The sequence below is a fragment of the Lutjanus erythropterus genome, chromosome 3, assembly GCF_056507025.1.
Source record: "Lutjanus erythropterus isolate fLutEry1 chromosome 3, fLutEry1.hap2, whole genome shotgun sequence".
Taxonomy (NCBI): Eukaryota; Metazoa; Chordata; class Actinopteri; order Lutjaniformes; family Lutjanidae; genus Lutjanus; species Lutjanus erythropterus.
In genome coordinates, this window is record NC_139319.1 from 3,817,974 (window position 1) to 3,844,314 (window position 26,341).

Sequence of the window (26,341 nt, forward strand, 5' to 3'; positions counted from 1 at the left end):
TGTCTTACCATCCTCTATCTAAGATCCATTTATATCCATTTCTACCATACAGTTTTTCGGTGGATTAGTCCAACAAAAACCCAACAAAACATTTGCAGTGTTCAGCTTCTCGGATCTGATTATTTGCTGACTTTCTCTGTTTCATATCAATGGTAAACTGAGTATCTTTGGATTATTGGTTCGACAAAATAATTTGTAGGTATCTCTGCGAGCTCTGGCAAATTAGGAGAGTCAATTTTCACAGATTTTTCACTTCTCTGAGAAATTACAATTTAAGGGCCAATATTTACAAGGATTTATGGGCAGAATATGGCAGCAATGGAAGGTAATTTTTATAAAGAATTTTTTTCATTTGAGTATAATAATCTGAAAATTTGAGTTGTTACGTTGTTGTTACCTCACTCCTCTTCCAAGGAGGATTCCCTGTTGAACTAGAGGTGGGGCAAATAATCGGTTCTTAGATGCATCATGATTTTTGCTTGAAAGATACATTCTGAAAAGTCAATAATCAGAAATGTAAAACCCAGTTCTCAACATTATGATCGCCTATAACAGTTATGTAGTACAGGCTGAACATTCCTTATAGTTGAATCGTCTGGATGGTGAAAAGATGCAAACATAAACTTGTGGATCATGTTTACCTTCTAAAGTTGGCTACTTCTTGAGTTCTGGTGAGGATTGCTGAACATGAGCAGCTGCAGATGGATACAATACGACTGGCACTGTTTGGCTTAAAAGCTTCAAACTTTGATGCGTCAAGATGCATTGATTATCTTTTTATAATTTCATCATAGCCCTCTGAATCAAAATCAAATAGGTGCCAAGAGATTTCCACCCTGATGTTGAACCACCATTTTCTTACAGTAGCCCAGAATGTACAAACCAATCACTGCCTCTAAATATGACCTTTTGTGTTTTGTAGTTTCTACTACATGCTTGGAAGTGGAGAATGAAATGAGGTGTTTACAATTTGCAAGCTCACAGCAAGATACTATTAAATTCTACACACTAGTCCTTTGAACTGGAGCTACAACAATTAAGCAATCAGGAATCAATTATTAAATTCATCAGCAAGAATTCTGATAATTGACCAAAGGTTTGAGTCATTTTTTGCATTAAAAAAATGTCCAAATTCACTGACTTCAGCTTCTTAAATGTGAGTATTTTCTGGTTTCTTTACTCCTTTCTGACAGTTAACTTAATATCTTTGGGTTGTGGACAAAACAAGACATTTTAGACTTTAGACTTAGACTATTAGAGAAATACTGATCAACCTTTCTTCCCCTCCATTTTCTGACTTTTTATGGACCAAAAGACTTACTGATTACTGGTGAGAATTGTCGACAGATTAATCGACAGTGAAAATAATCATTACTTGCACTTGGGGGGAAAAAACCCTCTGATTATTATTATTATGTTTTTATGTTCTTTTGCAGCCCTACACTTTTCATGTTTTGATGGCAGTTTTTGGTTTTGGTGGCTTTACTCTCCACCACATCCCTCCTGATTCAGATTTTTTCTTCTCCTCTCTTTTCCTTGGTGATATGGCAATCACAAAAGCTGAAACCAGCGTTTCTCTGGAGATTAAAAAAAAAAAAAAAACTCATCCAGGCTCCATTTGAATTTCAGAGCCTTGCCAGTGAATTCATAATAGACTTCTGAGTAAGCTCTCTGGCAGCTTATGGCATTCCAGTTATGCCAGTCTCACAAGAAACCCCCCTCCCTCCCACCTCAACCAGCACAAGTTCCTGCAGCCCGGTGTGCTGTCTTGGCACTGAGCTGTGGCAAAAAAAAAAAAAAAAAATGATCACATTAACCACACAGCAGAACTCCCTCACTGCTTCTCCCACTAATGTTTCTCTCCACAAACTGTTTCTCCTTTTCTCTCCTCACATTTTCACTGGAGCTTCCCTGTCGGATGCTTCAGCGTGATCACGATTTCCTCTCTTTTCTTCCTCCCTTCCTCCCTCTCTCTCTTCTCATCATGTCCATGCAGCCTCAGGCACTTTTCTTCCCCCAAGGGAGGAGAGCGCATGTGGGCGAGAGAGATAGACAGATAAAGGGAGAGGAGAAGAGAGAGAGAAAAAGGCTGCCGTCACTGGAGGTGGCGGCTCCCGCTACTGCTGTCACTGAATAGATGTGAGTTCACTCTGGGTGCTGCTGCTGCTGTGTGTGTGTGTGTGTGTGTGTGTGCGTGTGTGTGTGTGTGTGTGTGTGTGTGTGTGTGTGTACATGTATGTGTGTGACTGGGGGGGGGGGGGGGTGGCAGCGTAGGAGGAGTCTCTGTGCTGTTATTTGTAAAGGCTTTTGATGGATGATTGCTCTGTGTGTGTGTGTGTGTGAGAGAGAGAGAGAGATAGAGGGAGTGAGGGAGTCCCCCCCTTTCTTTTTTTTTTCTAGTGGCTCACTGTTCAGTGCACAATGACTCAATGAAAAGTGGAGGGGAGAGGCAAACACACTGTACGGCTGCACGAGAGAGAGGGAGGGAGAGCAGAGAACACATAGGAGAGTAGAAGAAGAGAAGCCAATTGAAGGGAGCTCTAAAGCCGGGGACAAGAAGAGGAAGAAGAGGAGGATATACTTGTCTTTTTTAGCCCCTTCTCTCTTTCTGTCTCTTTGAAAGGCCACTTTGGGATCAAGTGGCAGCTGTTCAATCAGAGCTGAACTTCACCTGTCTGTCTCAGCTCCCTCAAGCATTTGACTCATTGCACTTTACAGCATTTTCATCCACTTTTGGAAGAGGCTGTGGTGGTGGTGGTGGTGGTGGTCAGTCATCCCAGAGAGAAGGAAGGCAAAGTAGAGGATCTGTCGGCTGGTTTCTGCAGTGTGGAGCAGTGCTGCAGGAGAGCAGGATGCCTGCTGGGAGAAGCGGGGACGGAGCCGGGTCAGGAGGCTGTGGGACGGCGGCAGTGGCGGCGGCCCCAGGCCGGGCTCTTCGGACGATGCTGGCGTTGGGGGTCCTGGTCCTGGTGGCAGGACGGGGAGGCGTGGAGGCGTGCCCCGCTCCCTGCAGCTGCCTGGGGAACACGGTGGACTGCCACGGCCTGGGGATCCACTCTGTACCCAAAAACATCCCCAGAGGGACTGAGAGGCTGTGAGTAATCCCACACTTACCACGTGTGTGTTCATATTTTTCTATACTTCTGAGGAACAAATAATCAGAGATGGATAGATGAGGGGAATCCTTCGAAGTGATGGCATACTGCTGCTCCTCATTTAAAGAAGCAAGAAGCTGTTTGAACCTGGGCTTGGGTTTAGGCTTGGTTTGTAGGTTAGGGTACGAAGGTCCTCACAAGTATAATCAAACATTCATATATCTGTTAATTTTTCACACAGAAGTTTTACACTTGTCTTATATAGGAAGAGGAGGGAGTGGGGGGATTTGTGTTTGTGTGTGCAGGGTTAAGTTAGTCTGTAGTAGCGGATTTAATTATTAGTGCATCTGTGTGTGTGTGTGTGTGTGTGTGTGTGTGTGTGTGTGTGTGTGTGTGTGTGTGTGTGTGTGTGTGGTTTAATGCAGTGTCTCTTCTCTTGTGCTCCTTCTGTTTAACTTCATATCACACACAGACACACACACACACACTTCAACCCTCCACTTGACTCTCAGGATTCATAATGCTGGTCTGCGGCACCGTTGCTCTTTTCTGCAATTCTTCCCTGTTATAGATTTTGATATTTCTGTCATTTTCTCTGAATCTCCATCTTTTCAGGATTCACATATCCTCTGCACTGTACAAATTCCTCATCATCCTTTGGAGAAAAAAGCCAAGCATTTCCTCTGCTTCTCTCCGTTTGCTCTTTTCTTATCTGTTCTTTTCTGTATCTTGTTTCAGCTTTTGTACAGTGCAAGGTTTAGAAAAGTGTAATATAATCTGATTTCGTTTGGCCCTTTTAAGTTGCTTCTCTTTCTGTAAGACAAGTCTGTTTTGAAAGTAAAGTGAGGAAAACAAAGTGCGCTCCTGATGAACATCACAACACAACAGTTTGTTTTATTAATATTTTTAGCTGTATGTTATTGAGACAGTCAAATCACTAAAGGATCAAAGCAATCACTAACAAAATTCAGATGGTTGATTAGTCTTTACACAAAGTTCCAGCATTTGAAAGCGTTATCTGATGGCATCACTTAAAAAACGAAAAGAAATCTGCTTTCCTAAAGTCAATTTTTACTCGCCCCTTTACAAATTGGCTCATTTAACAGCAGAAATAAAATAATAACAGAGATTAAAGTTAATTGTTGTGTTCAGTGTAGGATTGCAACTGCTATAAAATGCCAGAAAATGTCTTGTTTTGTCAGCGCATAACCAAAGATCAAAAAAAGCAGGAAATCTACATATTTGAGAGGCTGAAAACATCTTTTTCTGCCTGGAAAATGTAAACATTAATTGTTAAAAGAAATTATTTTTTACCTCCTGAGTGAGTTGCTATATTTACAATCCCCATATGGCTTTTTACATGTGACATGAGTTGCTGATTTTCTTGGGATATTGGCCGTAGCTTTCTCTCAAATGGAACTAAATGGCACTCGACTTACGGTGGTCAAAGTGCCAAAATAATAGATTTGAAAAAGTCTCTTTCCAGAAATCATCACCTGGTTACGCAAGGTAATCCACAGACCTATCAATGCACAGAGGGAAGCATACATTTACCTTTTAAAACACCATGGCTGCAGCGCGGAGGTGTAGTTTGGCAGGTGACTCTGCGCATCCCGTTACACTGAGGAGTTGCTTGTCAAAGACTACATCATGTGCAAAGTAGTTTTCCATAAGAAATGAGATCTGGCCTATGTTTCGTGGTGTGCCTTTTGGACTTTTGCTGCTTTTCGCTGCCTGCTAGCGTCTGTCTGGCCAGAGGAATCAGTGCCGATGGAAAATTGACACACGTCGCTGTAATTAAAAGTCTAACTCCGAAACTAACTCCATCCTTGCTGCCCTACTGATCTAATTTTGATGAGACTTCCAGGAATCACACATCTTGTCACTGACTGGCACACTGAAACTGCACATGGATCATATTAGCACATGTACCAGTTGTTATTTCCAAACTATTTTGTCTATTTCTGGTTCAGTTGGTGGTTTCTTGTATTTCCAAGAGGGGCTACAACAGCCAGAGAACAAACCGCAAACAAATTTCACAGTAAAATATAAGAAGGTGACGGTCATACCTCATTTCTCTGAAGGCCTTATGCAATGTTGCTGCGCTGCTGTCTGATCTGCTGATGATAGAGTTGGCGTCTTAATTGATCTGTGCCTGTTCTGCAGAGAATTTCTCCTCGTGTGATTGATGAATGTCAAATGATCGTCGGCCACTGCAATAGAAGTCTGCCATAGCTGACTGAATTGTCTAGTTTTGACGGCAGCTTTATTATCTGTGTTTGCCAATTATTAAAAAAAAAAAAATAAGGAAGACGTGCCCAGGATGAGCAATGCAATGCAAGTCATGTTAAAATCTTGTACTGTAGATTGCCCTTTAGAAACTCTGATCTTCTAACCTATGAGAAACCTAAAGAACATTGCAGTATGGACTATGTGTATATAAATAAGAAAACACTTTATCTGTTTCTTTCTGTCTCTAAATGTATGTACTTTATGTGCTGTACAGGTCTCTCAGTGCAGAGCGAACATGCATGTGTTTGTAAGTGTGTGTGTTTATTTCAGGTTCTAGAGTGCCTGCGTGTGAATAATTGATGATTGTCAGGGGTGCCAGTGGAGATACATTATCCTTCCTCCTCTCTGGTTTACTGTAGCGTGGAGGATGTTTTCCCCTCTGAGGCTGATAGCTTTATGATCAGGGATGAGGGCTTGGGCCCCCTGGTCAAAGAGAAATGGCCTGGAAAAAACTCTGAGCCTGCAGACCCACTTGCTCGTTCGTCTTCTTACATCGCTGAGATGGTAACCGTTTCCCTGCTAAAGGTTTTTCATGCTCTACAAAGTAATGGTAACTGACAGAGAGGAGAAGCTGAAAGATACGGAAAGATAAGTCTTATTGGCATAAATGAAGGTACGGTTTCATGTAGCAGAGCAGGAAGTTGTAGCTGATGTTATGAAAGGTAACTAATTCCTAACATTTGACACTTCATACCAAGATTCATTTACACATCATCATGACACTGGACAGATCCAACAGGCGTGGGATCAGACCAGAGCAAAAAAAGAGCATCATTTGCCATTTTATTCCAAAAACAACTGATTCTGCATTCAGATATTAATTGAAATAACTGAGTACCAAGTAGTATCAAAACTTCTCCAGTCAAATGATGCCTGCATTAATTCCTTTTTGCACCCAGATCTTGAAAAAAAAAGAGTATTTATATGGTTTTGCGTGTAGCCAATCACTACAAATGTTCTTCATAAACCATTTACTAGAGTGCTTGCATTTGTACTGGGATCATAATTTTTTAAACAAAATTTCCAGCCCTATTCCCAAATTGGTCAACAAAGAAGGCTGCCATACTGACTTGGCATTGTCAAAGGATTCTCTCAAAATGGTACAAAGGCTAACTGCTTCTGAATCAAAAAATCCTTTTTGGACATGTTACCAGTTGATTTTACTGGGGACATCATGTCTGTCTGATCCGTCCTCCACACGACTACATGACACCAACAGTAGCAGCATTTCAGTAGTGGAGCGTTTTGCCAGCCTGATTATGTTTACTTGCATGGATTTTGTTGATTCAACCCTCTTTCTTTGCTTTTTGTGCTTCTACCATGGATAAGTATGCTCAGGGTCTTTTATTTTGAAAATAGACCACATTTTCTCTGCTTTTCCAGCGTCTGACTTACTGCCCGCTTGATCTGCTCCATGCAGTTTGACGCAGCATCTGTCAGAATATTTGAAGTGGAGCGGAGAGACACTTCTGAGACTCGTGGAGGTGCTGCTGGTGGAATCATAGGTGCTGTGTAGAATGGCAGAAATCAGCTCTGGCGCATGTGGCGCAGCCATAATGCGACTCAGGCCTGGGTCTGGTGGAATCTCACTGTTAGAGGATAGCTCCAATGCCAGAATGCGCACCTAAACCTCATTGTCTTGGTATCACATTTTCAATTTCCACGTATTTTAAAGCAAATGTGACGGCTTTGGATGGCACAATTCAAGCTTGGCTAAAAGCTTCATAAACACGAATGGATGGATGGATTGATATGTTATAGATCTATAACATAGTTTTCCACAAATTGTCTGCGGCATCAAGACATTCAAGTCACAACTTGTTTTATTTATATAACTTAATACGGCAAATCACAGTTTGCCTCAGAGGCCTTTACAGTCTGCACAGCATACATTCAGGCATTTTTAATTTCAGTTATGAAGGTTTTGACTCATCCATTTCTGACAGTTCTGCCTCTATCCTAATTTGCAGAATGAAATTCTGTTCAAAACAAACTCAAATCACTTCTATAAAACTGAACACCAGCGTGTCTTTCAGAGTAGTTTGCAAAGTTACGTTTTTTTTTTTAGTGTTAAGTTCTTCACTGCTTTGACTACCACGGTTGAAATTCCGTTTAACTCCATTGTGTTGGAATGGCCACAGGAATTTCAGTTATTTCAAAACCTTGATGTGTATTTTTCTGATTTGTGTGAACTGACCCTTTAAAAAGAATAAGACCTACAGCAGTGAGTGATCACTGACTGGTTACTCTGTGCATGTAAACACAGCCGGTGTGACCTCTTGGCCTTTGTTTCGTTCTCCCAGAGCTCTTGTCTACCGCCGTGTCGACTCAGACGGGCCCTGCCCTGCAGTGGAGAGGAGCAGCTCATTAAACAGCTATTTGTTAAAGGGCTTGTCGCCCAATTAGCATGTAAAGTGATCTGAGTGTGTGTGTCAGCTGGACAGCTAGCCACTGGGGCAGAGAGACTCTGTGGTGTGTGTGTGTGTGTGTGAATATGTACACATGTGTGTGTAAGGGAGACAGAGTGTGTGTACAGTATTCCCTGGGAGACAGGCGGCAATAAGAGGGTCATTTATCAAGGTGACTGCACCAGTTAAACTAAACACCCCCCTTCTTGTTGGATTGTCATGGCAACACTGAAAAATGGATGCCCCTTTGGGCCCTGATGAGCGTGGATATTTGAGCCGAGAAAAGAAGAAAGTGTGTGAGAAAGAGGATATCTGTGAACACACTCGTGATGTGCTCTTAAGTGTATGAGTATATGCTCTAGTTTTAGAGAAAAGATGGCTGGTGTTTTTTTTGTTAGTTACTAAAGGATACTAAAGGACAAATCTGCTATTTTTAAACATGGGCAGTATTATTTTTTTACATAGTCTGGGTCTAAATAATAGGTGCAAAAATTTTTGGAACTGGCCCAGTAGATCGCCTCAGCCAGCAGCTGCGAAACTGGCTGCAGTGGCTGCAAAGTAATCCTTGGGGGCGAATGCACCTGCCACAACGCGTCCACGAAAACTGCTCGTTTTTGTCACTAACAGGCTCAGAAATCTGGCAACAATATGGAAGGGATCCACACAGAGAGAGAGACCTTCTTGCTAAAGCCACTGAAAACTTGGCCTGAAATAGTGAAAATACATATATGATGTCAAAGTTTAGTTTCTCATTAAGCACTGACAAAGATCTTAATGACAATAAATGATCAAATTTAGAAAACCGGGTTCAAAAACAGCTTATTTTGCAGTTTAGACCGTTTTTCAAGTGTGTGTGGGCACATCAGCTCATGTTTGCCTCAGGAGTCCCAACACAGAATCTGCTGTGGACCCCTGTAGAAGCAACCCTAAACAAAAGACCACCTAAAAACATCAGTACCATTTTAATGTAACTTTGTCATCAGACAGCGTTTTCCAGTGGGGAACTGAGGCCGCCATCTCTGCTCTCTTTACAACCACCAGACTCTTTTTATCTCACAGGACGCAGGAGTTGTAGGAGTTTGTATTATTGCTTGACTTCGGTGTTTTCACACATTTGTTCAGGTCCGACGTAGCATTAATTGCTGTGGATCGAGGCAGCGGTAGACCATCAGCTCCCATGTCCTGTAAGGGGAAAACGACTGTGGCTGTGGAGAGAGAGCACAGGTGGCAGCATCAGTGTGCCGTCAGTAAAACCTGTTGATAAGCAAAGTGAAGTAGGGAAAATGTTATAAATATAGTGTATAATTAAAATGATAATGACTTTGGCCAGGTTTGGCCACTGTTTGTGTTAAAGCAGTGATATAACAGCTTCAGCTCCCCACCGCAGATTCAGAGAGCAGCTGCAGCAGCGGGAGCAGAGAAGTTTTGTTGCACCCACATGGATTTTGTGTGACTGGTTTGAGCAATTAATTGTGGAATTGTTGCTATAAAACTGCAACCAATGCAGCACAACACGCCAGAAAAGTATACAAAAACTTTGATGACGATATTTCAAAACAGGATTAAATCAAAAGACTGTAGTGGATTTGGGTTTACAGAGTAAGATTTCAACTCACCTCTCAAAAGATCTCAGAGTGATATTATGATACCAGTATCTTCACTGTATCTCTAAAACAAACCTACAGACTCTGAATGGAGGTAATGTTGGCTGAGGTCATGTCCAATCCATCCATTTTGTCATCTGTAAACAAAAATAACATTTAAAAGTCTGCAGGCTTCCAATGTTAATGTTACGTTGTACCTTGTACAAACTTTTTGAAGTGTCTGGTGTGTGTAAGCAGCACAAGAAAAAGCAAACTGTGCTGTAGGTTTGTCAGATGGACGGAGTTTGATGTTGAAGCGTCTCCCCAGGTGTAACTCCTGCTGTGTGACACTAAACCAACTCAACACCAAATCAGGAAGAGGAAATCTTTAAGCAAACTCTGTCAAAGCGTGTTTGTACGTACAGGAGTGTGAGAAAGTGCAGGTCGATGTCTGCGTCGGACCTGTCCCATGTTTCATCTTTGAACATCTGGAGAGAGAGACTTGAGTGTGTGTGTGTGTGTGTGTGTGTCTGCTGTAGTGTGGCATCTGTACAGAGTTCCTGGATACCCACAACTTGAATATAAACAGCAGTCAGTCAGACGCTGCACTCTCAGGGCAGAAAAACACCAGCAGGGTGCTGGGAAGCGCTGAGATCAAGCATCTGTGCGGTGAGATAAAAAAAACCCAGACTAAGTAGCTAACTTAATGCTTTGCTAACAGAGGGTCAGCTACACATTTAGCAACAAGCTTACGACACGTAGTGTGACAAAAGCACAACACTCATAAGCAACATTGAGTGTCTGCAATATAACATTCAGGATGGACACAGCCACACCAAGCTTCTCTATTTCTTTGTTACCACAGTTTTACGTCTGTAGTCATTGGTTTAAATGTTTTTGGACACACAATTTGCCTCTAACAAATATTGCACCTCCTGCGATTTGAAAATTGCATAAAGTCATAGTGACAAGTCCCCATCTAATATGACTGGTTGCCTCAAAAGGAGGAGCAGTGATGGCACCTACGTCTTTCTGAAAAATTCAGAAATTTTGAGTAGAAGTGCTTGAAATGGTTGCTCTGAAAAAAGATGCCAGGAGCAGCATTTTTCTCTCTAGGTGGCTGCATGCTGCCACATACACTCTCGTCTCATTGGTAACAATTGAAAAAAGAAGCTGGCAGTCTGAGAAAAAAAAAAAAAAACGCTATATGGACACAGGCAGACTGTGTCTGTTTATTTCTGTTCCTGGATGCATCGTTAGATAAATTGGGCATGACTCATTGAGAAAAATATTAATCAAGCTACACATGTATGTGTGTGTTGGAAAGCATTTGTGTGTGTGTGAATCATTAAGGGTAGCTGCCAGTGAGGCAGCTAATTGAGTGTGAGGAGGATTAGCATTAACGCTTGACACAGCAGGCAGAGAGCGGGAAACCGAGTTGCCACATGCACACTTGGACGCCAAACACACACACAGACAGCACACAGTACATGTTTTGATCTGTTATGAGGACATTGCATCGACATACGGTGGGAATTTAACCTACCTTAACAAAAACTTCCTTAAACCATAACCCCAGATGGGAGGCAGGTTGTAGGTTTTTTTTAAAAATGCGAATATAAAGTATGCTCATCTTTCTTTTCAAATTCCATACAGTAAATTTAAATTAATCAAACAGTGAGAAGTTAACAAACCAAATGTACTTCAGCATCTATTTTTGTGATGAACTGTGGTGCAGGAGTATAACTCTAAGTTCCCCAAATCCTCATTCAATTCAGTGACTGTCGAGATCTGTAATTGCAGAGGACGTTCACTGGTTTCGCTGGTGGTGACACCACTGTACAAGTGACAAAAGTCCTCACAGTAACATGACTTCCCGGAACAAAGTCCACTGCAGGGTCTGCAGATTATCCCGATTAACCTGGACATAATCTCTGGAAAAACTTGATTTTCGAATGTGGTTTCTCAGTCCTGCGAGAAACGCAAATAAATTATTATTCACCTCCATCTCTTGAGATATTTGCAGTATCTTAGAAGCTCAGTAAATTGGACGAAAACTTTAAGCCAGCCTAGACACCACTTGGTATGAGTGGGAAAACACCAGGTGTTGATAAGTATTAAGTATTAATATTTGTTAGTTGTGAAGTAGCTAAATTCTTTTCTTTCTTCCATTTTATTATCACTTCCCAGTCCTCCCCTCCCTCTCTCTCTCACAGACACACACATTGTTTCTCAGTTTCATTACCAGTGGCTGCCACCTCAGCTTCTCTCTGTGTGTCTTTCTCTGTCCATCTCTTATAATCATCTTACCATTTCCCCCGCGGCCCCCAGTGGGAAAGATGCCGCTAATGAAGTGTCATTAGACCTCGATGTGTGTGTGTGTGTGTGTGTGTAGTCGCTAATATTAGTCACATCCACCGTGCTGCATCGGGGAAGAAAAATGGGATGAGGGGAGTGAACAGGAGGAGGAAGCAGGAGGAGAAGGGACCGAGGGAGGAGAGTTGTTTAAGGCTGTGGAAAGAGGAGGGAGGAGGAGACAGGCGGACATGAAGGAGAACTGGCGTGGACGGAGGTGAAAGAGGGAAGGATGGCAATATGAAGGAGGTGTTATAGAAAAGAGGAGGAAAGGAGGTGAAAACTAAGGCTACATCCACACCAACATTTATGTTTTAAAACATGTTTTTACTTTCAAACGTTCATTTCTTTGGATGTCTCATTCATAACTGATCTTAAATGACCAATGCCTGGCAATTTAGTGGCATCTAGTGGTGAAGTTGCAGATTCCAACCAAGTGAATACCCCTCGTCTCACCCTCCCCTTCCAAACACGAAAGATATATTCCTGATTCCACCAAGCTCAGCACGTCGGCACCACGGTTCTGATCCATCCTCTGCACGGCTGCAAGTCCCACCAGCAGCATTTCAGCAGCATTTCACAGTGGAGGGTTTTGTATGCCTGATTATGTTTTCTTGCTCAGATTTTGTTGATTAGGTCGTCGTTCCTTGCACTTTGTGCTTCTACCATTGATAAGCAGGATACATGGTTATATAGTTTCTTTTCTGTCTGTTTTTATGGTTGTGAGTCTGCAAGGGGGGTCTTTTATTTTGAAAAGTAACTGGATTCTCCCTGCCTTTTCTGTGTCTGACTTCCTGCCTCAATCTGCTCTGTGCCAATTGATGCTACGTCCTGCCAGAAATTTGGCTTGCAACAAAACAAGACAGTGTTCAGTAACTTTTTCTATATCAGTTCTGTGTGCTGGTTGCTATTTTATTTGCCTGTGACTTTTTTCTTTTTGCAGTGGCATTGAAAGCAGTATTGAATATTGGTTTTATACTAGTACTCTATTGAAGTTAAAAATTCTGGTATCTGCTGTGCAAACCTCGCAAAAAATGCAAAAGGCTGTATGTAGAGCCAGTGTTTAGTTTGTCCATTCTGGCCTACTGTAGAAACAAAACAGCGCAACATGGCGAACTCCTTGGAAGAGGACTCACACCAAAGGTACACATAAAGGGCTCTTTCCAAGGTAACAATAACACAAAGATTCTAACTTTTAAATGATTATACATTAATGACAACTGAATGAATACGTATGAATATTATATTCCATTCCTGCCATATTCTCCTAATAGATCCTTGTTAATCTGACAGTCTTGACCTTTATTATTAATCTGTGCCTCAATTATTCCTTATTGGATTTAGCCTCCAGCCGCCACACCAGCCAGTGAGTATTGTATCTACGGCTACTGGAGTTTTAGTATGAAAAGAGACATTCATCCCTTCTGCGGTAAAAGTATACATCTGATCAACAAGTGATCTTCAGTCTGGCATTACTCTTGGACCTGCTGGGCTTGATTCCAACAGTTCTGAACCCCTGATAGCTGCCTGTTGTCACTACAACACAGCTTAAGGAGTTAATGGCTACTTATAAAGCTAGCAGGCACATTTTACTACCTTAGTGATGAGGGAAGACTCCAGAAAACCACAAATGTATTTGGACCATCCCCACAAGTTGTCTCAGTCATGAGTGTGAGCTTGTGTTTGTGAATGATGGGTTTGATCTGATGCATTTATGCAATTTTTAAAAGTTTGCTTTGCTCTGTGAAGAGAAGTTAAATTTTTCTGCCTCATAATTTTTTGTCCTCTTGCCTGCTTCCTGTTCATGATAGCATATTCAAGAATGGCCGTGTGATATTTATTTTCAGGTGTGTTTGTATGGACAGAGGTTATTTCTGAAATGGTGCTAAAACATTTTTCTGGACGGAGATTGTTTTCGTTTTAAAATGAAAGCATATTAGCGTGAGTGTAGCCTAAGATTGCTTTTACATCTGCAGTGCAGTCTTGTGTTGACTTGGTAATATTTCACAGAGTATATTTTAGTTTTAATTTATCAATAAAAGCTGCTTGGAAACAGTATTTTTCTTTCCTCAGGAAATGAGTTTATTCAGAGCAGCAGAGTATTTGCTGCCACTCTTCGGTTCATTTACCAAGTCTCTGGGTGGGATGGTGGTCATGGCCAGGTCTTGGTCCAAATGAAGCACTGCAGGGCTGGTTGGAAAGGTCCCGAGAAACCTCCCGCTCTGTAACATCTTGTGCTGATCGCTCTGTTCTCATATGACCAAACAAAAAAGAAACCACCCCAGGGTTGCACTGAATCGCTCTGAATAGGTATTAAGAAGGATTCGTGGGAAGTGTTTGGTGCAGTTACCATGGCATTTGTAGATTTCTGTTCTTTATTTTGGTTTGTTTGACTTGGTGAGAAGAATACTGCCATTTTAATGCTGGTTTTCACTAAATATTAAAGCCAAGATCCGCTTCCACTATAACTGTAGTGTGGCTTGTTAGATCGAATGTAATCCAAACCAGCTATAGAAACATAGAACTGGTTTGTATCGTATAAACTCAATCATTCATCGGTAGGAGGCTGCAGATTTGTCTGTCGCTGTCAGATCAGATCATTTATTTGAATGGAGCCAGTCTGTTGGTGCCAACACAGGGGACTCCATTAAAACAATGCAACATCATCCAGTTAAAAAACTCTTTCACTTTTCATTCTGAAAGATAAACAAAAGCTGCCACTAACTTTCTAGAGTTGTAAAATCCTGTCTGCAAATATAATGAGCTGTTGGGCAGTGTTTCACCATCTGATAAACCTTTGACCCTCTGTCACTCCAGCTGCACTTACAAGATTGTATAAGATGGCAATGCGTCATCGAGCCTCAGCCGCCAGGGCCCGCCTCCTTCTGGGAGGAAAATCATGCTTTCATATAAAGAGACAGCTGCTGTGTAGCTGGTTGTAAAACAAATAAACTCACAAATCCATCATGATCTCTGCTTCCCCATCTTTCCTGGAAAGGAAAGTGATCCCAAGAAGAGATCAGTAAGAATTTATGAGCCTTCAGAGAACTGTAATTCTTAATCTTGGCAGCGGTGTTAATTAGTTTTTGATGAAAGTAAATATCAATTAGCTAATTTGTGCTGAATAATAAAAGTAGAAGCAATTGTTTTAATAACCATTGGCTCTCACACTAAGATTTGAAACACATAAGTTAGATCAATATTCACTGTCAGTGTGATTAATAGCTAGATGCTGGTGAAAGTTACTGCAGATAGCTAACAAGCTAAGCTAAGTTCAGTCGTACAGTGCAGCAGCGTCAGACAGTTATCTCTAACTAAATCTCAGCCTAGCTTAAATCAAACAGGTCAGGCTATTTAGCAGATAACACTCGGCCCAACTATGCCTGCTAATTCAAAATCAGTAGTGTCTGGTAGGTCACAAAATGTTTATTAGACATATCTACATGAATTTAAACAAACTTGTCAAATTTCTAATTCACATGAAACATGTACATAAATTTATATAGTTATCTATTAGATCTTATGTTATCAGTCTCCCAAAAGGGGGTGTGGCCATGATGTTTTGGCAAAGTACCTGTATGTCCTGGTCTGATGTTGTATCGAAACAGGGGTTGACAACACCCCTCCCCCCCACCAACACAGCCCTCTGGGTTGTTTATGCAGGTCTGTTTTTAAATCCTTGCTTACAGCTGCATTTTTTTTAATACCTGCTGTTTGTGCAGTTTTGAAGTATATGTTAGCTAAAAAATAGATATCCATTGTTGTTCCTCATTTAGATTTTTAGGACTGCAATATTAATGGAATTCAGGTTGATGCTGTAAAACACCAAATGTTCAGATCTTGATTTGTTTATTTCCCTTTGAAACATCCATGACCATGCACTTGACCCTCAGACTTTGACTTTGTATGAATACATGAAACGTCAAAGACACACAGTCACACAAACGGCAGCTGGAAAGGAATGGAGAAACCGCAGCTGCAACTCTGATTGTCTGCAAGTGGCTGAAGTAATAACGTTGCACCAGGTATAAGTTCCCTGCTGCAGCCCTGTAGTTAAATAAAATTAGCTTGTTTTCTGGTCCTTTGCTTCAGTGCCACCGTGGGCCCTTTTCCACCAAATGAGCTCTAGTTCTTGATCTGGAGCCCACATTTCCACCAGCTTTGAGTGGAACCATTGTAATCAAGGATGTCATCCACAGACAATGTTGCACAATGCACAACAACCTAGAATATGACACCCTGACTTTGCTTTTCAGGGAAAACCTGCTGTTCTTTGGTTCAGACCAACTTTTCAGAGATAAAAAACAAACTGATGCCAGTCCGTCATTTGGAGTTAGCACTTGAATCTGATTGGTTTTCAGTCTATAAACTCTGTTCATTAAACACACTATTTGTTGAGGTCCATTCACTACAACCAGACAGGGTGGACATCAACAAAACAAGTTCCACCATAGGACGTTTTTTGGCAGCAGCTTTTAGGATTAAATTGGATTGCTGTGCAGTAAATAGGTGATGGAGCAGAGAAGTGTTGAGTTTCTTTGTTGTTCATTCAGACTGTATATTGTTGCTCTGTTTCTCTCCCCTCAAAGACTGGTTTGTGTGGTTGTGTTTATGCTCGTGTGTGTATCTTGATACTTCACTGGTGCCAGCATCCTGCACAGATGCTCAATTGATTAGCAGATTAAAATGAGCCATTTGCATCGATTGTCTGCACACATGCTCTGATACATCCTACTGAGCTGTGTGTTCATGTACGAGTCTTTCAAAAGATTTTTAAAAGCACGTACAGATGGAAGCTGTTGATGACCAGTATTTTTTGATGGTTCATTTCCTTTTCGTCTTTGGTGTGACAGTCCTATACAAGCGTGGATGATGTTTAGATTTGATTGACCTGTTGACTGAGTGCTAGAAAGAACGGGTGACAGCTTATTAAACTCTCGCCTGTTCTCATTCCCAGCTCGTCAAATACCAACGTTTTGTCACGCTGCTCAGTGTCTTATACAGACGCAAAAGGGTCCTTTAGAATAACTTCACTGTAATCCAGTCCATGTCGGGTGAGAACGTCCGTGTATGGAGAAGGGGGCTGTTTTCACATATATGGTCCTTATTCAACTAACTGTGATTTGGTTCTGAGATTTGGATATTGCATTTGACCATACTGCGATTTTATTGTAATTGCGATTAATTGTGCAGCCCTGCAACGTCATTTAAAGTGTTAGGGTTAGGGTTAACCCTAACCCTAACCCATGCATCACTGGTGTCTCCTAACTTATGTAACAAGTAGTTTTGGTGTCTTAACCCAACCAAACCTTGTATTAAAAAGGCTTCCTGGCAGCATCTCATACAGACTCTAAGGGTAAACTGTGCATCAGAATTAGGTGGTTTGGTCTGCCTTGTTTGTCTAAAAACTGAGTATTTGAGCCCCATTTGAAATTGTTTCTTTTGGCGGAGCTATTTGTTGAATAAAGACAGGTGGACCTGCAGCAGATGAGCAGATTATTGTTTTGCTGCTTTCTGAATGAATGTTTCACATAAGTAATGTACTGATAGCATTGTTCAAATATAACTTAAACTGATAAAGAAAAATGTTTTGTGTCTTATTAATTTTTAAAGATTTATTGATTGTTAACGTGTTCAGCTATCGGTTAAAGAAAATGCCCAAACTTTGCAACCCTAATCAGTACAAGATGCTGAAGGAAATATGCTGGTATTTGATGACCAGGGATGAGAACGGGATTTAAACTTTCTGTGACATGTAACTGATCTGGCTCGGTCTGCACAGAGGTCTGCTGTACAGACGGCTCAGGATAATATGGGTTCACATATTCACTCAGTGTCAGTCTCTCTCCAGGATAGGACACAATATTGTTGGAAGTTTCTCCAGTACAAGTGCCACTGTGAATTTTGGTACTGATATCAAAGACAACTATTAACATATTTTTCCTATAATATTTTGCTTTTTCATGTGGAAAAATATATGAAATTCATCAAAACATCAGTGTGATAGCTTGACTCTATGGACTCACTCAGACAGTATTGAGGTTTGATACCTGACTGTACTTTAGGTTTGTCTTTTTTCTTTCTGTCCACACCACATATCTCATCATCTTCCTCCATCCCCCTCCTCCTCCTCCTCCTCCTGCTCTCCCTCCATGTCAGATCTAACAGTGTAGAGCAGAGCTGAGTGGATCAACTGCCTCACTGCCCACTGAGGCTGAGATTTTGTGTGTGTGTGTGTGTGTGTGTGTGTGTGTGTGTGTGTGTGTGTGTGTGTGTGTGTGTGAGACGCGTTCTGCTTTAATGAGCTATTGTTTGGCAGAGTCGCCACTCGAGGGGAGTCTGTCGCTCAGCTGACCCCTGACCCCGCCATGCTGCACAAAACTCAATTAACCACGCCTCATCAGGGCTGCGTTTGTGTTCCCCTCTTCCCTCGTGTGTCTTTCCTTCCCCTCATACAACAAAGACAAATCTTCTGGGCATTTTTCAATTATCGGCTGATATTTTCAGACCTGGTGTGGGTCTGATTGTCCATACATGCTTCTATGGCATGTGGCAATGTGGTCATCGCTCGCCGTACATCTCTCTCCCTCCTGATGCTTGTGTTGCCCGTGCAGTCTAACTGTCGGGGTAATTTCACACACATCCAGGGAGTGATTCTGGACCCCCCGCCACGGCCCGTCTCCATCCATCCTTCCCTCCCTCCGTCCCAGCCAATCCCCTGCTTCTGCTTTCCCTCCCAGAACTGCCTCCTCCTGCATCGTCTTGACTCTGGTGCAGCAATCTGCCTCACCAGCTTGTGTGATGTTTTGCAGAACAAGGCAGCTATTTAATTTCTTGAGCAGCTGCGAGCAACACAAACTGACATGACTTTCTTTTTCTTTTTAATATTTTTTGGATGCTTTTATGCCTTTAATTTATAGGACAGCTGGGGATATGACAGGAAAGGGGGAGAGAGTGGGGGAATGACATGCAGCAAAAGGCCTTTGGCGGGAGTCTAACCCGCGGCCGCTGCAGAGGACTCACACTCTTAGTACATGGGGCAAACACTCGACCAACTGAGCCACTAGACTACAGACTGTCATGACTTCTGACCAGGTTTTTGGCCAAAGTTCATGTTGAACACTGGGGTTCACTGGATTCACTGGCCTGGATAATGAGTATCCACTGAAAATCCATCGCTGACAGGAGGCAGAAGGTGTCACAGCACCAATTTCACTGTAGAGAAGAAAAGAGAACTTATTTTGTGTATCTCTTTCGAGCTGGAATGATTTGTCAACTGATCGATTAGTCGCGTTCGAAAGAAAATTAGTTGCAAACTATTTTCATAATTTATGAAATGTTTCAGACATTTTTCAAACAAAATTGTCAAACATATCCTGATTGCAGCCTCTTAAATATAAGTTTTGCTGCTTCTTTGTCATTTTGGACTGTTGGTTGGACAAAGAAGCCATTTGAAGACGTCACTTTGGGCTCTGGAAAATTATAATGAGCATTTTTCACAATTTTTGGATATTTTAAAGACTAATCATGAAAATAATCGTCAGATTTATTAATAGGGAAAGTAATATTTGTTTCATCACTACATCTCTTAATTCCCATAGTTGCACTGCTCCTCTATCTATGGCTGCCCCCAACTAAAGATGTTCCTAGGCGACCAGTGGTCATCAGTTTGGGGCACGAAACGAGACGCCAGTTAAATTCTAACAGCAAAAAGTGTAATGACTCTGTACAAGGAGACTAATTTTTCAACGCGGTATAACCTCACACAACTCTTGTTGTTCAAAACACGGTAATAAATAACTTCCAACTTTACAAAAGCAAATACTCTTATCAGCACTATGGTCTAACACTAAGTTTCTAAGTTACAAACTCGTCCCACTGTGTCTTCATTGTCCCCAGAGTTAAAGTCCTGTTTCAAGCCGCTGTAACGTTAAATCATCTCAGGTGCTGTAATCTCTGTCAACCAGCCTCCATTGATCTCAGAGGCTGTATCGCATAGTTACGCTAAGTGAGATAACTTTTAATGGCAGCTGCAGCACAGTTATCAGTGTGTTGCAGCAATCCTGCAGTCCTCACAGGAAGGATCAGCTCCTACATGGAATGTGAGGTGGGTTTTTTGTCAAAGACTCCCGGCACAGTTAAGTCAACGATTAGAGGGCAGCTCTACCACTATCAAACCCTGCTGAGTCTTCAGAGGGACGGTGTGGACAGCATGTTAAAAGACCGAACACTAATTGTCTGCAAAGTAGAGAATGCAAAGGTTGGATCAGGAGCAGACTTTGAACAAACCACAATCACTGTGGTGGCAAAGCTTTGAATAAATTCAAGTGGACCCTGTCGCTCTTGAGCACTCTTGGAAATTATGAGCTATATCATTGTTTTATAACTCTTAAAAAATTATAATCAGTTAATCATGATGATACTTATAAATATCTTGCAAATGAAAATCATTTTAGTTGCAGTCCTTTACAAAGGTTCTCAAGGAGGACATTATCAGCAGAGAGCATTTGGCCCGAGTGGATTTACGTTTTATTCCTACATGAACACACAAAGTGTGCAGACACACTGAGTTTGTCAAATCAGGTGGGAATTTTCCAAACTTAGTCTTTTTTAGCACAAAATTCCCTCTTGTGTTACCATTCCTCTGCAGCAGCTGTGTGAGGAAACACTGTTATCTTCAGCTGAATTTTAGAATACATTGTTGCACACAAAGAAGACTGGATCTCCCCACATATCACTTGCATTGCAAAAATAAAATTAAGAAGGGAATGTTTTTACAGCCGTTATTGAGAGGAGGAATGACTATAGCAACCAAAAACTCTTTCACTGCACATATGGGTACATGGGTGACTGAATTACAATTTTCCTCTCCTTTCCCATGTTTTCATCACTTTCTTCCTCTTCTTCTTTCTTCCCATTAAGAGGATCAGAGCCACCACCAACTGTAACTCTCATGTCATGTGAGAACGTAGTAAGCAGTCCTGCTGCCCAAATTATGTTTCCTTATGAGGCAGTTGGATTTATGAGATTATGTGAGAACCACACTCTGACTTGCTACACAGCCTGTTGTAGCATCACCAGCTTTTCCTACTGAAGGTTCACAAAAGCTTTATTCATGACGCTGGAGCTCCAAAACATGTTGTGAACACACCGTAAGACCTTAGAGGAACCTTTTCTAATATCCAGTGATATTCCAATAATATTTAACAACAGCTCAAATATATTGTACTGTACTGTATTATAAAGTTTAATTTGTTTCCATTCATACACACTTTTTAAAAACCTTTTTTAACTTTATGACAATCCCAATAGATGCATAAATGAATAATGTAATTAAGCATGTTTAACTTGAAATATTAATTCACACTGTAAGCTGCAATAATACAACAAATGATTGGAAAATAAAGTAAATCACATATAAAATACAGATTTAAAAGCTTTCTCTTACATTCAAATGTACTGCAGATATTGCAAAACAAACTTTAAACCTTAATATCTTCTAGCTCATACATATAGATCACAGTCTCAGATAAACAATAATAAAAAAAAAGATTATAATACAACTCAGTGTTTCAAAGTGCCCTTTTCAACCTAAGTAAACAAAAGCATGACATTTTCTTTCGTCTGGAAGAAGCACATTCACACACGTCTTTTTTCTTCCTCCCAAATAAAAGCCCTCGCCGCTATAATTTAACCAAAGGGCACAAAATCAACACAGCCCCTGGAAAACATTTCTAAAATGAATAAACATAATTTTTTACGTCATTTACAGTTGTCATATAGCAGAGACACTAAGGCATTGCTCCTGTGATACCATCGCTTGCTATATACTGTTTTATCACCTAAACTTAACATAAAATAACTTATAATGTACTTATTTTAACCCAAACCATGTTTTTTCCTAGACTATAATTAGCAAATCATCTGTTTCCTTGGTTCTCAAACTGTGGTGTGTGTACCACTGGTGGTAGGCAAGCTAAATATACTTTTTAAATGATATTGACTACTTTAAAATAAAAAAAAAAATAAAGAGGAGAATATTTTGAGCAGCACTGAAATGCCAGTGAAGTGTCCACAACATCTGCTGGCTTGGAAAGTGCGGCTTAGAAAACTTTTATATAATTTCTGAGGAGGTACATGGTGCAAAAAGTTTGAGAAACACTGATCGATTCTATAGGTATGAGGACATGTTGCACAGAAAAACCCTGAAACAAGAGAAAATACTTTAGGAGGATATGTAACAGCCAGGTGTTTGCTTTGCATCCCCCTTTAGCGAAGAATGTAGACCTGGTTCACACACCCAAACCACAACATCCACTCTCTCTGTCTCATACGGGACGGGACAAGGTCACACTCTGCTCCACCCTTTACAGTAGTACAGCAACATGACACTCCACACACACACACACACACACACACACACACACACACACACACACACACATACAGGTACAAGCACGGGGTTCAGCTTACCTCTCCCTCCACAAAGCCTCGTGGGAAGAGTGACATCATCCCCTCTCTTTCTTCGCCGCTGTCCATCAAAGTAGACAATGAGGTCATAGGGTTAAACCCCTCCCGCCAGGAGCAGCCGCTACCACTGCGCTGGATAGGGTGCCTGCATAAGTACGATATCACATAACGCACACTCACAACAGTTTATACCTTATGTGTGTACACAGAATGGCTGGAAACTGTCATTTCTCTGAAGCCTCAAGTGCCTTGAGTTACTTGTAATGAGTGCGGCAGTAGTGTGAACCTTTACACGGAGCGTTTGAAGAAATGACTGGAGTGTGTCGGTGTGAGTCGAGGAGGAACATGATACTCCTGTCAAACAGTAGCTGTTTCATCTTGGAAGGAATCTCATACTGTACCTCTGAAAAAAAAACATTTGGAGGAAACAGTTTCCTTGGTTTTCTTGCAACTACAAGTTGATGTTAGTGGATTTACAGTATAAAAAAAGCATTGTCCTCAAAGTGAACTCCCGCTGAAAAGACTGAGTGCGAGCTGAGATGTTTTTACTGTGTATTCATAGAAAGTGTCCTTGAGGAAAAATCTTTTCTTTTTAAATAAGTGGAAAAAACGTGATTTTAAAGAGAGCTCTGGTTGATCAAAAAAAACTTGCAGAAAGTGAGTTCAAGTGGAGCTTAATCTGCTGCCTTTGTAACATTAATATGACAGAATTTGATATGTGATCACCTGGCAAAGTGCCAGCCACAGTCCCATTCTTAAAGTAAATACAACTATTCACACCTACTTACACTTCTGGGCAGAAACATGTTTTCAGAAGTGATAGAATGAAGTGCAACACATTGAACAGAAGTAGTCGAGGTATTGTAGCTGTGAAATTCCAGTCACAAAAGCAAATGTGGTATATAGTTATGTAATGATAGGTTGAGCTGTGTTTCTGCCCGAGTACCCGAAAAATTCTAGTTCCACTGCAGACTAAAGACCCCCGATCATGAGGCAAATTACACAACCGCAAGCTGTTCACCCTGCTGCCATCAGGCAAGAGATATAGAAGTATCTGCTGTCGTACCACCAGACTGAAGAGCAGCTTCTTCCCGTCGTGTTAGTTTGTTAATCTATATTTTTATTTATCTCAAGAATCAATTCCAATCAATCAATCGGATTTCCAGTAGCTGCTATATGGCAGGCTGCCACAGAGCTGAGGCTGTCATGCTAACCTTTATTTCACTAAAACTCAATTTGAATCTACTGTTTATCAGTTGCTTCTACAAGTATTGTTATTAATATTAATTGTGTAAATGTAGGGGGGGTGATTTTCTTTTTTTTTTGGGCTTGTGAAGGGGGCATGCCAGAAAAAGTTTGGAAATTTTAAACTGATAAATGCAACTGCAGATTGCTAAAATAAAATGCGAGTATTTGACTAATCAGAAGTGTTCAGCACTGTAAGTCCCACCCCTAAAGTGCCTGTACTTTTGGAAAGTACCATCCTCCGAACAGGGACTTTTCCTGAGCTAAAGTAACGTCCCTGAAACTTAATTTAGACCCTGGTCTCTGTGGTGCAAACACACCGAGTTCCTCCAAAGTTCTTTTGTCCCTGGAAACATGGTTTTTGTTGATTTTTTTAAGAGTTCATGCTTGAAGGTCTGACAGTGTATTCTGATTATTTGGCATATACCAAGAACCTAAGCACCAAAAGGTTTAGATTTCATTTCATTGATCTATAAGTGTAAATCCAAACAGGTTAATGGGCTTGTTTACTTCATTAATTCAAAAAAAATACTGTAAAGTGAGAACTTTTTTCGGCTTCTAAAGTGGAGCGTGCCAGAAAAAGTTTGAGAATTACAGAAGAATTACATCTTCAGGGTTCCAGTTCTGCAGAATAACCAATGCAGGACACCAGCCACTAACATTTCTCTGTGCATCTCTCAGATGTCACTGATTATTTGAATGTGTTGATATTGACTTCTGTCAGCAGTTTACTTCCTGTTCTCTAATCTGCTCGTCTTCTTTGTTTTTCAGTGATCTGAACGGAAACAACCTGACAGTCATCACCAAGTCAGACTTCTCTGGTCTCAAACACCTCAGAGTCCTGTAAGTCACAGCCACATTTATTCTTTCAGCCACATCTGATGTGGATCTGATCGGAGAGCTCACCGATGCTTTGCCATCTCTCAAAAGATATCGAGCAGGTTTAGTAACCGGTAATGCTGGGGACATTTTGGAGCCAATCAGAGCAGACACAGGGTGGGAGAGGAGAGAAAGTAGTTATAACAAGCTCCAGAATCTGCAGCAGTAACATGCTGCACACGGATGCTTCATTTGTTAATAATCTCATGTGACTTCCAGCTGGTGTTTTCATGACAAAAAATAGTTTGGAGACTTGATTTAGACAAAAAAAAGTCAATGTTTCCATCCTAACTTAAATAGGAAAATTATATTGCACAAGCATCCTCACTTCCCCAAGTCTTAAATAAAGTCTCCTAACTTTAGGATAAATGTTAAGCTAACCTTGTTTTTTTTACTTTTCCACTTGTAGAAGTAGCAAACGATAGTATTCACTAACTGTTGTATCTGTATGGCTTCCCTTTTATTGCTTTTACACAGTAGATACTGGATATGATGAGGACTGTCTGCTATCTTAGCCCACTCTCTTTCTTTTATCTCTCAAGTTAGCATTGTTGTAAATTTCCCATAAAGGATATCTTTGATTCCTCCTCAGATTTTATCAAAACCTCTAACCCATCAGCTCTGAAGTTAAATGCCCCTTGTTGTTTTTGCTCATGTTTTTCTTGAATATTTCAGCATGTTTCACTGAGGAAAAAACAACTGTTACAGATTTGTTTGGCTGTGCGAGACGAGAAAAAGATTTAATATTTTTGAGATAAGACTGGATAAATTCAGATAAGATAGGATTCCTTAAGTCCACTCTTCCTATCTTAACTTAAGTTTCTGTAACACAGCACCAGACAGTTTTGTCAGAGATTCCTCCTGGTGAAAGGTCTCGTAATGTGTTGATGTTCGTTCATGTAGTGCATGCAAAACACAAAGGCTTGTGTTTACAGCACAGAAAGTTGTGTGGTGTGAACAGTACAGCAATCTGACAACACTTATGACAAAGTGTTGACAAAATTTCATTTTAAATATCACTGATACCCAGAACAACTTTAAAGTAGTGCATTTTTGATTAACTTTTGGGGGACAAAAAGAGCCTTAACTCCTCACATCTGCCGGGCTCTTTGTTGACATGACAACAGCTTGTATGTATTCAGCAGAGATTCTTTCCCACATAGTTTTAGGTCTGGTAGGAATGTGGGAATCGTGGCTGCGGTGCCATCAAAAAGCCAGAGGGAACAGAATAATGCTTTAGCTCAGCCGTGACACATGAGCCACCCAGAGGTGCTTGTTTGGTGTCAGTGTCAGTCAAATTTACAACAGGGAGGGGTTTATCTGCGACCTTATGACCTGGAAACACGGTGCCCTCTGGGAGAGGCTGCACCGATGCCGGTTTCCTGTGTTAACCTGAGGCCCCCGGACTGCGCTGAGTGTCAGTGATGGACATGAGGTGTGAAAAGGATGACATGCCAGGGACTAATGACATCTCCGGAGGCCTGCTCAAAACAGATTAGCAGCCTGCTGGGAGCCCGTGGCTCGTTGCTGTCAGGAGGGGATTGAGTGTTACACCAGTGCTTTACGATGTGGAGAGTATTTATCAAATGTGCCGATGCCAGCAGCAACTGTGGGAGAATTAATGTGTATTGAAGCTTTGTTTTTTTTTCATTTTGATTAATGAGAGTATGAAAGATGTTTCAGTTTGTCTGTAGTTATGGTTTGTGCAGAGCCTCAGTTTAATTATTTTTTATGCAGAGTGTCAACATTCCTGCAGTTTGTTTGCGAGGTCTCTACCAAATAACCCTAAAATAATTAAGTTCTTTCACTTTCTAATTTATCCGCCAAATGGAAAATTGATGCCACCCTCTTACTCTAATTAGTTTAATTTACTCGATGCACTGATGTTTGTTGCTAATATAGCCTGAGATTTTACTGAGGATAAACAGTTTATGCTTGAATAATGTTTTTGAGGCAAAAATATTTATCAAACAAGCTTTTTATTCAGCAAAATAAATCCCTCAGGATATTTTGT

At 41.1% G+C, this 26,341-nt stretch overlaps 1 protein-coding gene across 1 annotated transcript in view; it reads left to right on the plus strand.

The window, feature by feature from the left end:
- Positions 1 to 2,399: 2,399 nt before the first annotated feature.
- The window catches only part of slit1b (slit homolog 1b (Drosophila)), a 97,205-nt gene continuing 73,263 nt past the window's right edge, over positions 2,400 to 26,341 (plus strand). The window contains exons 1-2 of the mRNA XM_084714730.1: positions 2,400 to 3,094; positions 24,220 to 24,291. Coding sequence (XP_084570856.1) covers positions 2,853 to 3,094; positions 24,220 to 24,291 — 314 coding nt within the window. The 5' untranslated portion in view covers positions 2,400 to 2,852. The remainder of the gene's footprint in view (positions 3,095 to 24,219; positions 24,292 to 26,341) is intronic.